This window comes from Charadrius vociferus, unplaced genomic scaffold (assembly GCF_000708025.1).
Source record: "Charadrius vociferus isolate BGI_N301 unplaced genomic scaffold, ASM70802v2 scaffold161, whole genome shotgun sequence".
Lineage (NCBI taxonomy): Eukaryota > Metazoa > Chordata > Aves > Charadriiformes > Charadriidae > Charadrius > Charadrius vociferus.
The window spans coordinates 3,783,263-3,799,825 of record NW_009646928.1 but is presented as its reverse complement, the minus strand read 5'-3'; the positions used below and the strand labels follow the sequence as shown (position 1 = coordinate 3,799,825).

Sequence of the window (16,563 nt, the reverse complement as noted above, 5' to 3'; positions counted from 1 at the left end):
ATGTTATGCCTCCTGACGCAAAGCCTGGCCGAGCGCTATCACAGGAAGCCTGGTAACTGGCAGATGGTTTTGAAACATGACAAATAAACCAGCAATGTTTTTCACCACCAGTAACCAAGGTGGTTGTCACTCTCTAAAGGCTTTTCTTGGTCCTAATTCTTGGTTTCAATTTTCAGCCTAATTTTGCTCTTTTGTACGCTGTCTTATTTACAGAACAGGCAGGTTGGATGGTTTGTGTAGTTTTATTTCTATTGACGAGGGCTAGTCCAATGTATAATGCTGTAATTAATACATTTTATGACTTACCCAGTTGCTAGTAAGTGCCTATGTCTGACATAAAGCATTATTTTCTTCTAATTTTCTATAAATATTTCAGGTATCCCTTCCAAGTTGCATTGAGCGGAGTACAGCTATTTCAAGGGTCTGGGTGGCTGCCAGACCTTTAGAACTAGTCTATCTTTTAAGTATGTGAAGGTGTTTCCAGGCAGCTTACGCCATATTTCTGCACACACCACATCACAGGGTAGGAGAAGCAGCTGGAGGTTGCTCACCGCACAACACCCTCCCCCAACACAGTCACCCACAGTACCTCTGTTCTGGAAGACGGAAACAGAATGGCTGTAACAGCAGTCCTATTCTTAGTAAATCTGCATTTCAGTTTCTTCGTTTCACAGTACAGACACTGTTTGATCCCTATTGCTCATTCTGTCACATGCCAGAGGACAGAGATAGTTTCCAGTAGATCTGCTGCCTCCTCTCACAGTCAAGAGTACTTCCAACTTTTTCTCTGGATGGTTTTATACTTGGCTAAGTCTCTGTGTTTTATTTAAGAGATAATAACATAATTTAATGGCAAAACTGTAGCAGACTCATATACTTAAAGAACAGCTTCCAGATTATGGGAGACTGTAAGCATCCTTATCACATCCTTCATGGCCCATTGTGTGTGACCTGCCTTTTGCAATCCCTAACAAACAGGATTAAATCTCTTGTCACGTGATGCCCCATGGGAAGCCTTGGTTCCAGCTGACTCACAGACAAAGAGGTTTGTGAAAGTAGGTATTCCAGCATTACAAGTTTAATGGTACATGAAGTGTTTGTATAAAAAATACTTTGGACTACATGTCTGACATCACTGTATTCCATACAGATGCTTCCTCAGATATGCTAGTTGTTCACCTTTTGTTGACAGAACCATAGAATTCCATTCGAAATGAGGAATCTGTAGAACAGAATCATACAAACCGAGTGTTAACATTGTCTGGTATACACCACATACCATCTTACAGCAAAGAAAATGCTCTCTGATAGCTGTTGTTCTCCACTTGAAGATATTCTATCACCTGTGTCCTTCTAAAAGCTAGGCTTACTCTAGTACTGAAAAGATTAATTTCTCAATGTGAGACTCTTCTTTGTGTAAGTACAGTAAGTTTGCTTCCAAAAAGCAGCATAGTTGCAGAGATGTAAAGCAGATGCCCACGTGATACAGGCTATTACAACTCCGTTACACCATCTCCCACCTTTTGAAGCCCAAATTGAGAGAAAAATCCCAGGTCACTATAGTTTGCAATGTTAATGTATCAAACTGGAATGGTGTATCAGTAGCATAACGTTTACTGTCAGGGCAAAATGAGAAATTATGTTTATGCTGTTAAGAAAAAAAACAAACAAGCTTAAAGAGAGATTCTAGCTAAAATTAGAGTAGGTGAGTAATTATATATGCAGGAGAATCTGCATTCATGAGCCTCCATTAACCAAATGTTTCTGTGCTGGTGGCTGTGAGTTATCTCTGGCCACTAGTCTTCCCTGTCACAGCACTATCACTGCAGCAGACAGACAGCATCCATATCCCATCTTGCAGCTGCCCTAACTGTCTCCCTGTCGCTCAAGGAGGGTACGTTCAATCTTTTTCTAGTGTAGAAAGCTTGGGTGAATTGAACTGAAACTCTTGTTTCACCTTTTCTCCTCTACTCAGGCTATGTCGAGATTGCTAGTTTGCCTGCTGTAAGGTAAGACTGAGACCTTTTTACTTCAGTTTTGCTGCAGTCACTTTCCGAGAAGGTACAAGTTCTATGAAGTCCTTACACTATCTTGAGAACAGCTTGGAATTTCCCCCCTAAATAAAAAAATTGCTCCCATCCAGCAGGTGCATTTTAACTATTAAACTGTCTTTAAATCTGTTGCAAGGAAATCTATCGATCTGCACTATGGATACACCTCAGAAAGGACGTAAAATACTGCTGACTGCTCACCTGAACTACCCGGTACCCCAGCATTTCCAGGTGTCGTTTTTTCAGTGCAGTTTCTCCTTTCGGGTGACGTGAATTTTTGCTAAAAGCTTTTGAATCAAGAAATTCCAAAGCAATTCTGCAAACAATAAAAATGTACGTTTACTTTCAGGTTGTATCTGAATAGCAAGAAGTGGTATTTCTAGTTCAGTATTGACAGCTGCATCAAGACAATTAGATAAACCTAACAATTCATAGAAAAACAAAATTAAACTACCTGAAACTAGACAAAACATCTTCCTATTTATCTAGATACCTGATCTTCACATGATTTAGAAAAAGCATTTCCTCCCTGCATCTATTTTTGTTCAAATGGCAAAAACAGCTAAGCAGCATTTTCAAGGCTTACATCTGAAGAAGTGGGAGGAAAACAGTGTTCCAATCTCATGAAACACATTTCAAGCATGCCCTGTCTGCCCTAGTGAACTGGGTCGGGCTGGGATGGAGTTACTTTTCTTCATAGCAGCCTGTATGGTGCTGTGGTTTGGATCTGTGACCAAAACAGTGTTGATAACACACCAATATTTTGGCTTTTGCTGAAGACTGCTTGCACAGCATCAAAGCCTTCTCTGTTTATCACTCTGCACCCAGAGTGTATAGGCTGAAGAGGTTAGGAGGGGACGCAGCTGGAACCTCAACTAACCAAAGCAATATTCCACACCATCTAACATCATGCTCAGCAATAAAATGAGCGGAGTTTTCCCAACGCAGTCATTGCTCCAGCATTGGTCTGCTGGTGGTGAGTGACTGCATTTGCATGAATTGTTTTCTTTTCCCTTTTTGTTTATTTTTCCTTCTTCTTTCTTCTCTTCATTTATTAAACTGTTTTAATTGCAACCCAGGAGTTTTTTTCCTTGCTTTTACCCTCCAGATTGTCTCGCCCATCACACTGCAGAGGAGTGAGTGAATGACTTGATGTCTGGGGTCAACCCACCACACCTAGGAAAGCTAAACCTTATAAGGCTTTGGAAAAAGGAACAGAAAAAATAAATAGCCTAAACCCCCTAAATAGAGGTTGTGACAACTGTTTAGGACATAAGCATCAAAAACCTGTTCTAAACTTGATCTAGACTTGGAAGCGCTAATGTGCAAGAAATCGATGTACTAACCTCTGAGCTCCTGGTGGCAGAGCCTGTCTCCCTTCGTCTTTGATGTCATGTCTCAAGTGTATTCCCTCCACATCATCCAAAGGTATATTCTGAGCCATATAGGAAAGAGGCTTTTTATTTTCATCCAGAATGCACTCAAAATCTGTGAGAAAACACAACAAACCTTTTTACTGGAAAAAATAAAAAGTGGAAGAACTTGATCTGTACAGTGTTTACTTCTAAAAAAACTAAGTGATAACCATAATGAGGGATACCCAACATCACTTATATTACACAGAACTTTTTAGAAACTGTATTTTATACAGCAATTTCTTCTTTGCAGTATCTTGTGGCCACAGGACCAGGGGCTTCCTAATCTTGGTGATAATAGTGATGTTGGAGGTCTCCATAGCAATCCTTAGAGGATTAACTTCTCACCTATTTCATAGTAGTACGGTGTGAGAACAGATATTCTTGCATAATTGCTCCCTCCCAAGATCTCTGTCAGCATTCTGTGAACATGCTGTCGCAGCGGATTTCTTCGGCTACTGCCTACAAAGACAAAATAAAGAATTCATACATCAAAACCGCCACAGCCAGAGTTTTGCAAATAGCACTTTGTGACACTGTATTTTTGACAGCCAGCCTACTGAATTAAAGCTTTTCCACAGAACCCTGGTATTATTCCATCATAATTCAGAGACCATGCGATCATCTTTTGGGTGGAAAGTGGCAGGTGCCTATAAAGCACAAATTTCACATCCAGACTTTCCATCCCAGGATTTTTCCCATTGACATACCACAAACACTTTAGCTTCAGGTTTTGCCTGTTGGATTTTGTTTGTTTTTAATTGTGCTTAGACAGTTATTTAAGTATTTACTTATTTTGCATCTACCACAGGCACACCCCACTGTCTGTCACTTCTCTGTCTGTTGCAGACTGTTTAATAGCTTGCTCCATTAAACATCTTCAGTCTCAGAGATAAAACAGCCGAGTTCAATGGACAGCAAAGCAGATCTCCCCCAGGAGAATTAGTGGAGGAGATACTGAGTTTGCATCAGCTGGATTTTCTGAACTGATCCCTATTCTGAAACATCTCAGCCACTACACTGGACCACTATCCTAATTCTCCGCCTCTCATCCTTGATGGATCTTGATTCTTCTGAGGAAGATGACAGCAATCAGTTCAAAAGGAGGCAGTAAAAATGCTCCCCTTGAAAAATTTAAGTCAAACGTCCAGTCTTGTAAGTGAAGCAGGGATCAAAGTGACTCACTTCCTCCAGCAGACAATCCTAATGATCCTCTTCCTGCCTCTCCATCCTCCATGACATATGCACTGTTTCCGTGTATTTAAATTTTATTTCTTATGTAGAAATATCCCTTCTCTTACATTAATTCTCACAGGGAAAACTGCTTTGCTATCTGTCACACTGCTAAGCGGTTGCACTTTTCAAGAACACATCCTCAGCAGATAATGGGGTGCGCCTTTCTGAGCTTCCATTGTGTGCTAGTGTCAATATGACAGTTTTAGTAGAAGCATCTAGCAGACTGTTGAAAATAGACTATTACTAGTAACAAGGGCAGCTTTTCCTCTCCTAAATTACTTACTGTTACGGAAGACACGCTGGCAGTAGTGCTCATGAAACCAAGGGATGTGAAACTCTGGGCATTCCAGACAGACTGCTCTGTTCAATTTCATGAGGCGGGAGCGGACCCTCTGCTTTACGGTATCAGGCAGGACTGAGTAAACAAAATAAAAAGATGTGAACTGAACACAAAACACACTGAACTAAATGGCTAACTCTGAATTCTTTACTAGAGATGCAAATATCTGTACACTACGGCACTTATAAAATTCATGCTGCAGAATCTTAGAAAGGTTCTCAAAATCCCTGAAGAAAAAATGAAAAATAACAGTTTTGCTCAGTATGAAGAACAATGACAGGACAGATGAAAGCAGCAATTTAAACTCTCTTCTGTCATTTGTCTTTTAATGAAGTGATTGAAGGCAAAATGGCAACGGTACATTGATAGTAAACACCATACTGGTAGAGAGGAAGGAAACAGTCAAACAAACACTCAGCCTTTTAGAGAAAAGAGACTGGTGGGACTCTTTTCTTGCAGACAAGAATACCGCATTATTTCTTGAGCTTTGTGACTATTTCTAGTAATAAATACTGCACTCAGGTAATTTTATTTAAATTAAATACTGAGTGCAATAAGTTGACTATAAAATTTGGTTTAAATGAGCTTCTCTCATCTGCAGTAGAAGTCTGTACTTTTAAAACAAAGCAAATTTTTCGTTCATTCCTTCCCTTTTAGCACGCAAATAGTGACTGGATTATACAGAGGGGTCTTTCCAGAAAACGGAATTGTTTAAAGAGTAATTCTACTTCTCAAGTCATAATAGGTCCACAATTTCATTTTATGCCAAATGCTACATAATCAGATTCAAAATAGAGCTAAGTATTTACCTTCAAGTTGCGCATCCAGTTTGCTTAGGAAAGAAATATTAAATATTCCCTTTATCAAAACTGGAGGAAAATACCCAGCCACTGCCAAAACATGACCAAGCAGCACCAGGTGGTGAGTTTCAAAACAACCTTTAAAAACCAAACAGAGATTCATATTAACACATGTCATAAAGTTGAAAGGATTTGCAATGCCCTCCCAAATCATCCAAGTTTCTCTCTTAACGTACTAAATGAACACACACGCAGATTAAGGACTACCTCTGCTAACTGCACCAAGGCATAAGGTAACTCTTGCCAGGTCCTTGCAGGAGGAAATTAGTTAGCCTTAAAAAAGGTAACACCACAATATTTCCGTAGCCATCAAATTTTCACAGTTCTGTGAGGATGTATCATCAATCAAAAAAAAAAAAATATATCTTTACACGTTTCCTCTACAACTTAGCCATTTCTTGATGATGAATCACAAAATATATCCTGTCCCCACATAATGATTCCTTGGGGAATGCCACAATTCTATCCAGTAGCAGCACTGAAAATTAATCAGAATTTTCACTTGCTTTTTACTACGCTCAAATTACCTTGCTAGTTCCTCATCAAGAATAATTTTTAAAGGGTGAAATGAAGCTAGAAAACCCAACATAAGCATACATTGAATCTTTGTTGTGGTTTAACCCCAGTAGGCAGACACTTTGCTTAAAAAAATGCCACTTTTATTCAGTACAAATAATATCTTCCAACCCATTTATTTGGTATCAGAATATTTTTGTCTAATGCACTTACTCAAGTTGGAAGTAAGATGTTGGATACAAGTTTCAAAGAACTTTTCATTTGCAGGAGGGTCATAATTCATAGCAGAGAAAAGGAGGAGAATAAAATAGATTTCAAAGGGGTGGATCTGGAAAAAAAAAGACATTCTAAATTAAGTCACTGCAAAATATCCTAATATTGCCCAACAATAAAAAAGGGGTTTATAATTCATTCAGAATTGGGAGATTTAAGACTAGATGACCTGTTTTCTAATTACTTTTTTTGGTCAACTTTTCCTGAAGAAAAATATTAAAAAAAAAATCATGCAGAAATCATTAAAATTGCAGCCATGGCTAAGAATTACGATCTATTTTATGTAGATGATCCAAGTGTTTCCGTATACTTAGACTTTAAGAAACTTTTAAAAAGGTTTCCCATTAAATGCTCTTAAAGAAACTAAACTGTCATAGAATAAAATCAAAGAGTTACATAAATATCAGACTGAGAAGGAGAAAAAAAAAAATAAATAGAGAGATAGCAAGAAAACACAGTAATTTTGACCAAAAAGACAGGCTACTGGGGAAATCCCCACATGAATGAATAATGTAGAAACATACACTATGTGATGTGACTATTTGTAAAGAGGTTAAAAAAAAATATTTAAGAAGGTCAAATGTAAAGCTGAATGCAAAGGATTATGGTTGACCTAAGACTGACTGGACAACAAAATAAGGAAGGAAAATCAAAGAGAAGAGCAAAATAATATCCATGGAAGCAAAACAGCTTTGATTGAACACAGAAAAAGATGAACTCTTACAAACGCTGTAGACTGTGCTCTGAAACACATTAACTACTAACCTGTCCTTTCTTACTCAATAACTAACACAGTAGATAGAAACAAAATCTGTAATACCTTGTCTATATTTTCAACAGTCACAGAAGCTATTTTGTCAAGTAATGAAGGACAACGGTGGTTTGTTTTCATGAGAAAGAGAGACAACTGTAATACATTTGCCCATGTTATTTGGTCTATCAAGCGTTGGCATGTGGCCATAGTTTCTTCATTGAGGACTTCTTCAAACCATTCTCCATTCACATACACAAGTTCTTCCAACAGCAGATTTAAGTTGTTGGCTTTCTGAAGCCTCTCAAATCCATAGTCATTTAGTTTTTGAAGAAGCTTTACGCATAGCTCAGAACTGTTTTGCCATTGCAACCGGTCATAATGATTCCATTTGACAAGAGCTGTAGCAATGCAATTCAAATGATGGAGCCTGCATTGAGGCAGAACTGCTGCTGCTTTGTTTATAATGATTTCCTCCACTTGAAAGGAAGGAAGCATAGCCAGAACACGAATTATTGCAGCAGTTTCAGCAGGTATGACATTAGATTTTAAAAAACTGGAAGAGAGATACAGAAACAAACCATCAGTACTGACAAAGCCCAAATGTTAAAAAAAAACAAATAAATTACATGCATGAAAATTCTATTTTAGAAGTCAAAAGCTGCACACCAAATATAAAATAAGTAGAATATTAATGACATGGTAGAAATTCACACACACCACCGTCTTTTTCTCATTGAGATTAACTTCTTCCTTCTCATTTATTCAAAATTGCAATCAGGAAGAAAAAAGTGAGCATCTCAGTCAGCTGGTGAGGCTTCAAGTGTTACTGAAAAACACAGAAGTCCTTCGTAAGGACAGAAGATCCACCTTTGTTAACAGAGTCTGTAGGTTTCTGGACCTGGATAATTTATGTGATTTCTGTCCTGGGGAGCACCAGGTTCTAAGGTGCCTGAGCAACATGAAGGCATCAGACATAAACACACACACAGCCAGGGCACTGCATTCCTATAGAGGCTGAGAAGTGGAAGCAACAATGGCAAATCTCTTCTCCCGTGGTTCCAGAAACAGTTTCCCTTTGTACATTGCAACTGTACGAGCCTGAGCACTGACTAGACAGTTCTTCAATCAAAAGAAGAGTACTTGTGCTTCACACTTTCCCATGACATTCTTACTGAATGTTTTTCATTACTTGTTCATCCGAACATCAAAGACAACATTAATACCTACTCTTCCTATAAAGTACCAATCAAAATTTCCTGTTCACTGTCATTATATTGCAGTGGCCAAGGGGCAAAAAAAATATCTGTTTTTAAAAGATATTTTGTCTATTAGCAGATACTGTTGGGTCTACAATCAAGACAATATCCACCTCCTATCCTTTGATTTACATGTTTAATAGACTCAAATACTTTTAACAGTTTGTTTTCATATTTTCTGGAAACAAAACAATTTTAACATCTTCACTTGTTATTTAAAATATTAAGTAGGCAACTGTTTAATACTTAAATAGCTACATTTCCAAGAATACACACTTACCCGAATAGTAACATTTTTAGTTTGGCAAATAGCTCCAGATTGTGGCAACGCAACACCACCAAGTCCTGTGTTAACTTTACCAACTGTAGTACATGATAGCTATCCAAGTGTTTGTGCAGAACTGAAGCCATTCTGAACTCAAAGAGAAAAAAAATGACGTGGTATTATGCTAATACAGAAGATACTGCAAGATCCAACATCCCACATGAAGAAGGGAAGTCCTGTGGTGCACAGTACCTAGGTGGAGGGCTGCACACACCTGCACTCCTCTCCACCCCAGTTCTTACAGTGGACACAGCAGCCTCTCTCCACTTAGTGAATTGTAAAATTAAAGCTCTCATCACAGCAAAACAGCTACTTCACTCTAGCAATTTCTGTTGCAGATTCTATAGTCAGTTAAATTTGGAGTGGACCAAGAACGGGATAAACTAGAACAGCATTGCCAGCTTCAGCACCACTGTACTCACTTATGTAACAGTGGTTGCTACAGCTATGTTGGTCTAAAGCTGCAAGAGGGAGCTAGATCTGCAGAGAAAGATACCTCAAGACCTTCTTTAGGCAGTGAGATTCAAGGAGAAAAAGTATGGATTCACCTGCTCCTCCCTTTAATACCACTGTGCTCCACAATACTACTTGTCCTTTTTCTTCAAAGGATCTATTTGGTTCATACAACTACATTCAATCCAGTTATTGCTCACAACCTGCACTTAACTTGCCTGCATCTGTGACATATCTGATGCTGCATCTTCTGTGCCCAGAACCTCAACTGCTTTTCCCTTCATTATATGGAAGATATTACCTCTCCCTATAAACAACATCCAGTTTACGACTGCAGAAAATGTGGCCCAGGTTCTTAAAGACGTAAGACTTAATAGTTCAAAGTAGGGCACAATGACTTTTTCAGAAAATTTATATCAATAACAGGATCTCCTAGACAGGACACATTCTCTACAACTTATTATATTCTTATTTGTCTCACCAGTTTATGATAATTGTTAGAGGCAAAGTTTACTCAAATAGGATCACATATTTGTAAATAAGCCAAAATTTACATTACATTAACTTTTTAGGGTAGAAATGCCCTTCCACAAAATTTCTAAATTGCCTCAATTACTTCTGAGTCAAACTGTGATATTTTAAAATCTGTAATAGCTTATAATATATAGTGTATATGCATTTGTACGCAAGTGACACTCTCCACTCTCAACTTGGTGGATATTATATAGTTTTCCATACTAAAGTAGTTTACCTAGAGAATACAACTTCTTAGTAGTATCAAAACAATTACTTTTTAAGTAGATGAGAATTTCTGCATTTCATTTTCTGCATCGTCTTCAGTATTACCAATACTTGGTGACTGCTAAATTCTTCTGCCATGTGCACTGCAGTTACTAGCAACCTAAAGAGGAAAACAAATTATGTATTTTCCAGTGAAAAACAGTTGAAAACCTCCAGCAAACATTGCAGCCATTTTCGATGTCTAGAAGGGAAAGAACCAATAGACTACTTCAGAAAACACAGGAAAACAAATTTCCCTGAACTAGAGACCTTTGTTCTGTGGACGCTTTTTCTAAACAGCTGGCACAGTATGGCACAGGTAAAGAGATACGAGCGTGTTAGATCAGTAAACCAGAAAGTCCAACAATTCTGAAAGTAGACAAGAAGTAGGGAAGGAGCTCTAAGACACTAAACAATTCACAACCAATCAGGAAGCTACAGGTAACAGATTCAAAAGTGAGTTGAACTGGTTCTGAGGCAAATAAAGGCAAAGACTTTTTCTAACTCACTCTGATTTTTACCAAAGATAAAATAAATTTAAAAAAATAAATCTAGGAAAAGCCTTTGGAACTGAGACAGTTACGGCAAAACCAACACAGGCTTGCACTTTATCCAGATCTCAGAACAGACACAAACATTCATGAAGAAAAGTCTGAAAATATGACTAATTGTAATTAATACAGCAAATTCTGCCTAAAACTGCAGACTTTGAGAGACCCATGACTAATACCACCCCCAAATAGGATTCTGTAGCACAAGAAAAGCAGGCAGAAGAAAGTCTGCCACACAATAATATGCTCTAATTGCTAAATAAATGCTGAAGTGTTCCCTGCTGATGACCTTTCACATAGAATAAGATGTACAGCAAACTGGGATAAGACAAGACTCAGGCTGTTTCAGCTACTGCCAGTCTTAAAAAGGAAAAAAGCAACACATACCGCTGCATATATTTCTCAGGAGCAAGACAGAAAGTTTTTTATTACCATCTACTGTGAAAGCACGGCTGTAGTCTAAGACCAAGCTACAAGATGGCCTCGCATAATGGCATTCACGTACCCTTTGATTACTGGATGGAGCTTTCTACGCAACTGTTTTGAGACAAACTGCTATGACAGTGTTTCCATAATGAAATAATACATTGCTACAAAGTTACAAGTAGGAAACCTAACACTCACCTCAGGGATAGGCTCAGAAATTCCTCCAAACACCAGTACATTTTTATTTTCTGTGCAAGACTATCTATATATCATAAATAAGACAAAATTGTTAATAAACTTACCTTTCTCTTACCTTGGATCCTGCCATAGGCCCAAGAGTAAAAAATAATTTTGCAAAGGTTTCAGGATCATGATAATCATCTATAGTTTCAGACAGCAACTGTTTAGCAACCAAGCGGAATTCAGCATTGTCAAAACCCAGATGCTCATACAGTCCAAAAATAAGACTAATACTGTGTATATCAAGACAGGAGGCACTTTTAAGGAAAATCTTGTTGCATTTTTCTACCAATGGATGATATCTCAGTTTAACATTTTGAAGAAACTGTAGTATTCTTCTGGCATAGTTGAAGTGGACTTCATCCTTTTCTTCCAAGAGCTGTTCAGCCTTGTGTAGTAATCGATCTCGAAAACTCTGTGAGATAACATCAGATATGCTGATCATCAAAACCGACAAGATCCTACAAAATTCAAAAGATTGCACACTTACACATTGAACGTGGTAAGTAATACATTTTAGATTTCTTAAATAAACTATGCAAATAAAGGAACGTTAGTCAGGGTGTTGCTGACTTCTGCGTAAAAAGGAATTTTAAATCTAATGCAGAAAAAACAGATGAGCAAAACCCGTTTCTCCTACTAAAGCCAGGATTCTGCTTTCAGTGAATTTCTGAAACGACTGGGATTTTTCAGCCATCTTTTACAAAGCTGCATGCAATGAAAGCGTTTGCCTAAGGCAACACCCTGACTTGCCTGATTCAAATTTGCAAAAAGATATTTAATGTTCAATGGAAACGAAAGAAACCCAAACAATTCACAAGTGACAGAATAGGGAGAAGAGTCATTGTCACTCCTAAAGAAAGAATCCTTTCCTAAGGGAATAAAACTTACAACCACAGGGAGAGCTAGTTCTGTAAAGAAATGCAGTCCCATTCAATGAGTTTCATAAGCAGGCTCCTCACGTCCACAAAAATAAGTGTTGGGACGGCTGGTGCTATATAAAGCAGAAAAAGGGAAGAGCAGCCTTTGCTATAATGGCCCAGGGGGAACAGAGGCAAGAAAAAGAAGCTTGGACTTTTTTGACTAGGGTCACGCTTTAAGTAATGTTAATATTAGGGTAATGCACTAGACATGCTAGCAAGAGAATTGATTAATTCAGCTTGACCAAAAAACAGAAAGCTCTGAAGATAAGTAAAAGTAACATTGCTTTAAGACTCCTTATTGCTATTCACAATAGTAAACTAAAGCCATGTTATATTAGAGAAATTATCAATCTCAAGGAAGAGCTTGCCTCTCTCAAATCTCAAGCACCTAAATTCTCAAAAAAGACCATGTAAGATTTAGAACTGGGATAAAGCAATACCTGCTGGTTTGCCACCGTATGTAGAACATTAGTTTTAATTAAATGTTTAAATTGGTTATAAAGAAATTCTTTACAACATCATTGGGAAAATGAATTGACCTAAGCAAACCTGTCCATGAAAATCAATGCACTAATACAAATCACCTCTTTCCCACAAACCCCAAACTGAAGAAACGCAACCTCCAGTTGAGAAAAAGGGAAAGCATTCAGCAAAGGCAGCCCAGTAATTGTGACATATTGCTTCTCCTGCTATTTAATTTCATTCTGACACTTACCTTATATCCTGTATAGAGTCCAGTTTCATGTCCACAATATGAGCTACTTTGCCAATTGCAGGACTGAAATATCTGCGTTGCTTGTGTAAACACAGTGCGAATTTAGACAGAGCTGGCAGACTAAGCCTGTCAAGACAAAGACAGACAGAATATTTACCTTTTATTTCTAGTAAGTAACTAAAGACAAAAATCTACTTCAACAAATATACAAAAGACAAGCTTATATCCAAAGTATAGAACAAAGAAACAAAACATCTACAAACAAAACCAAAACATCAACATTTCCAATTTGATCACCTATAGTGATTCCTTGCACTTAGCCAAAACACCTAGATAGCTTATATCAACGCACACTGTGCATACGGAGCTCTACAAAAAAATCAGAAGTCCTTCATTTAACCAGATCACTGTAAGAAATCTGTAAAGATCACATTCTCAACCAATGGTGTGAAATAGCTAAAAGGAATGTGTGCAATTTATTACCCGAATGTCATTTTATGTTCACGCTACACTGAATTTATTTAATTGTCAAGATGCCCCAGGTGTTAAGCTGGGAGAGGCAATTCTGTGATGCTGGTGCCAAGACTGACACTAGCTTCTGCCATTAACCTGAGATTAAAGAATGAAAATTACAATATATAAAAAAAAGACCACCACAAAGTAAGTCAAAACAACCCAACAAAGAACAACAAAAAAAACGAACAAAGGGAAAATGTTGATGTTTTAACACAAAAAGTTTTTACTAAAATTGAGATAAGCAGGGTTCTAACAACCTTTCAAGAGTTGGACAGCAAGCTCTAAGATAAAACTGTAAATACTTTGAACACGTAAACCTACACAGACAATGTATTTAAAAATCTTAATTGTCAGTCCCTGTTTTTGTAGTATCTGAATCTCTCAAGCATTTGTGTACCAAAGTCCATCAATACTCAAAACCTCCATATGTGTAAAGATAATTTCCAAAACCTTCAAAAATACAATTGTCATTTAAAATACTCACATAACGCTCAAAACATCTCATAAATACTTTTTGAGAACTCTGTGTAGCCTCACATGAAGCAAACCACGCTTGCAACTTTTCACAAAGCATAGTCGTAAAGTACTTGCCTTTCTAATCTTTTCCATGCTTCTGTAACAAGCACTTCTGCTAGAGAATCGTGGTCTTCAACATTGAGCCTTCAGAAGAAAGACATAATAGTTTGAAGTTTGCTTCAAAAGTTATAAAAAATAAGACACAAGTCCTTTCATTATTTATCATGGTTCACGTTGCTATTGCTCCCTCCATTCAAACAGATTATAAACATCTGTGCATTAATAACCACAACTCCATTTACTGGGAGTGCAAAACAGATCAGTTGTGCCTGCATCTCAAAAACTGAGGCACAACATTAAGTTGTCTGTATCACACAGAGTACAGAAGCTGGGACAGGGCAGTATCCTAGTCTCCATATATGATGGCTTTGTAGTCAAAATTCCATCTCTTTTTATTACTGTCCTGGTTTGAGCAACACAGGACTAATTTCTCTTCTAATGCTTGGGAAAACTGCACTTTTAGAAGACTAGTGTCTGAATTGTGAAAATATTTACTTTATAGCCAGCTATGGTATGTGGGTTTCAAGGTCTCAGTGTTTTCGAGCTAGCCAGGGGCAGGATGAGGAGGAACGAGACCCGGGCACTTGACCCAAGCTGGCCAACAGGGTTGTTTCATACTATGAATGTCACATTCAAATTAGAAATTTTGCTGAGGAGTTATCTCTTTTCCTTGATGGCTGCAATCCTGAGAAATTCTTGCCCCGGTGCCAGACTGCTGAGGTCTTCCCTTCCTTCTGAAGCCGTAGCACTTGCAGTGTCCGACATTTGCTGTCCACTGCTGGGAGTGCACAGCTTCCTACTGATAGAATTGGCGAAGTATAACCCTCGTATATTTTATATTGGTATCAGGATCAATATTGGTTCTTTAGTGTTACTAATGTTAATTGTTTAGTCTTATTAGATTCAATCTGTTTATATTTCAACGGTCAGTTTTCCTTGTTTTTTCCCCAGTTGGCCTTCCTGGGTCTGGAGGTGTCATCGGGTGATAGAATAATTGTCTAAACGACAATAAATTGTTGTGGGTTCTTCAAACCATAACAATTACCTAATACAAAATGTACAGATGCGGAATTCAACATAATGCTGCTTACCTCAAAATACTATACAGGGTGTCCACTATGGCCTCATCTTCCATGTGTTCCACCTTGTTTTCTGCCAAAATGCAAAGAGCAAGAAACTGGGAGTGATTTCTTATATATTCATTAGTCCTTAAGAGAAGCGGCCTCTTCTTTTGCAGTTGCCACAGCATGTTCAGTGCAATTCCCACATGTTTTTCAGAAAGCCTGGCCTTGTTCCTTCCAATGAGGCTGAACACTTCATCTTCATGGGTGCAGCTATTTATCTGGCTCAAAAGCAGGTCACTACTCAGAGTCCGAGCTTGGTAATGTCTCAGCGTAAACAAGCAAACCTGCCTCAAACAAAGCATTTTGCTATGCCTACCAGCTATCTTTAAAGTGTCCAGAAAGATTCTTCTTTCAATTTTCACAGTAAACCATGTTGTTACAAAGAACAAACTCAAGTATTTGAAAAACAGATCATTCTTCTTTCATCCTGTATGGATTATTAAGAATAATTCAATTCTGAGATACCTGTAATGAGACAGAATTAAAGCAGTTAAGCACAGTCATAACTACTAGCTAAAAATCAATGTCTCTAACTTTTAATGTTCTGAGTAAGGCAAGTTTGAGAAAAACCTACACCCTGTATTCTTCTCTGAGAAGCTCCCAACAACGAACACTGACATCTTCACAAGCACTAAGAAAAGTTAGTCCACTTGGTAAGTTTTCAAATTTAGAAACCAGCCTTTAAAAGGCACATGTGCTATCTATCATACTACTACTGACAAGGCAAAGCTAAGCTTTTTAACTAGCAGGTGCTGCATGATGAAGTCAAGTGAGGCTTACTGTCACTAGGCGACTCCATAATCCCAAACTGGGGTCCAGGAACTGCCAGAAAATACAACTATAGGTGGTAAAAGGAAGCCAGATGGCAAGAGCTGCTGAGCTGGCATCGTTGGATTCCTCTGGCTCTAATATGTGCACCCATCCCACAGTGATATCTAGTGCGCCCTGTCTATGAGCGTCTCCCAGAGTTTCCTTTCCACTCTGCTCTCTTTAGTATGTGGTCTGTGTCTTGTAAACACATGAAGATCTTGGTATATGGCTGCTCGTCAGGAAGGCTGACCACCTTTGTAATATAGGATATTGATCAGTCACAATGCATCAGCTGAATCACCCACTGCACAAATGAAAAGCAACCTAATTCCCCAAATTATACAGACTTATCTACTGAAATGTCGTAAGTACTAATTTGTTTTCTTAATATTTGTACTAACAACTGTGTATTCTAAAACCTAC

At 38.1% G+C, this 16,563-nt stretch overlaps 1 protein-coding gene across 1 annotated transcript; it reads right to left on the bottom strand.

Annotated features, from left to right (window-relative positions):
* Positions 1-1,132: 1,132 nt before the first annotated feature.
* On the bottom strand, positions 1,133-15,632 carry FASTKD1 (FAST kinase domains 1). Its single transcript, XM_009894574.1, has 14 exons — positions 15,298-15,632; positions 14,222-14,290; positions 13,115-13,240; positions 11,539-11,937; positions 10,270-10,380; positions 8,982-9,113; positions 7,512-7,998; positions 6,632-6,746; positions 5,852-5,980; positions 4,986-5,117; positions 3,815-3,928; positions 3,398-3,539; positions 2,253-2,367; positions 1,133-1,222 (listed from the first exon to the last, which is right to left on the bottom strand). The coding sequence occupies exons 1-14, from the start codon at positions 15,630-15,632 to the stop codon at positions 1,133-1,135; spliced, it is 2,496 nt and encodes an 831-aa protein (XP_009892876.1).
* Between the last annotated feature and the right edge of the window lie 931 nt (positions 15,633-16,563).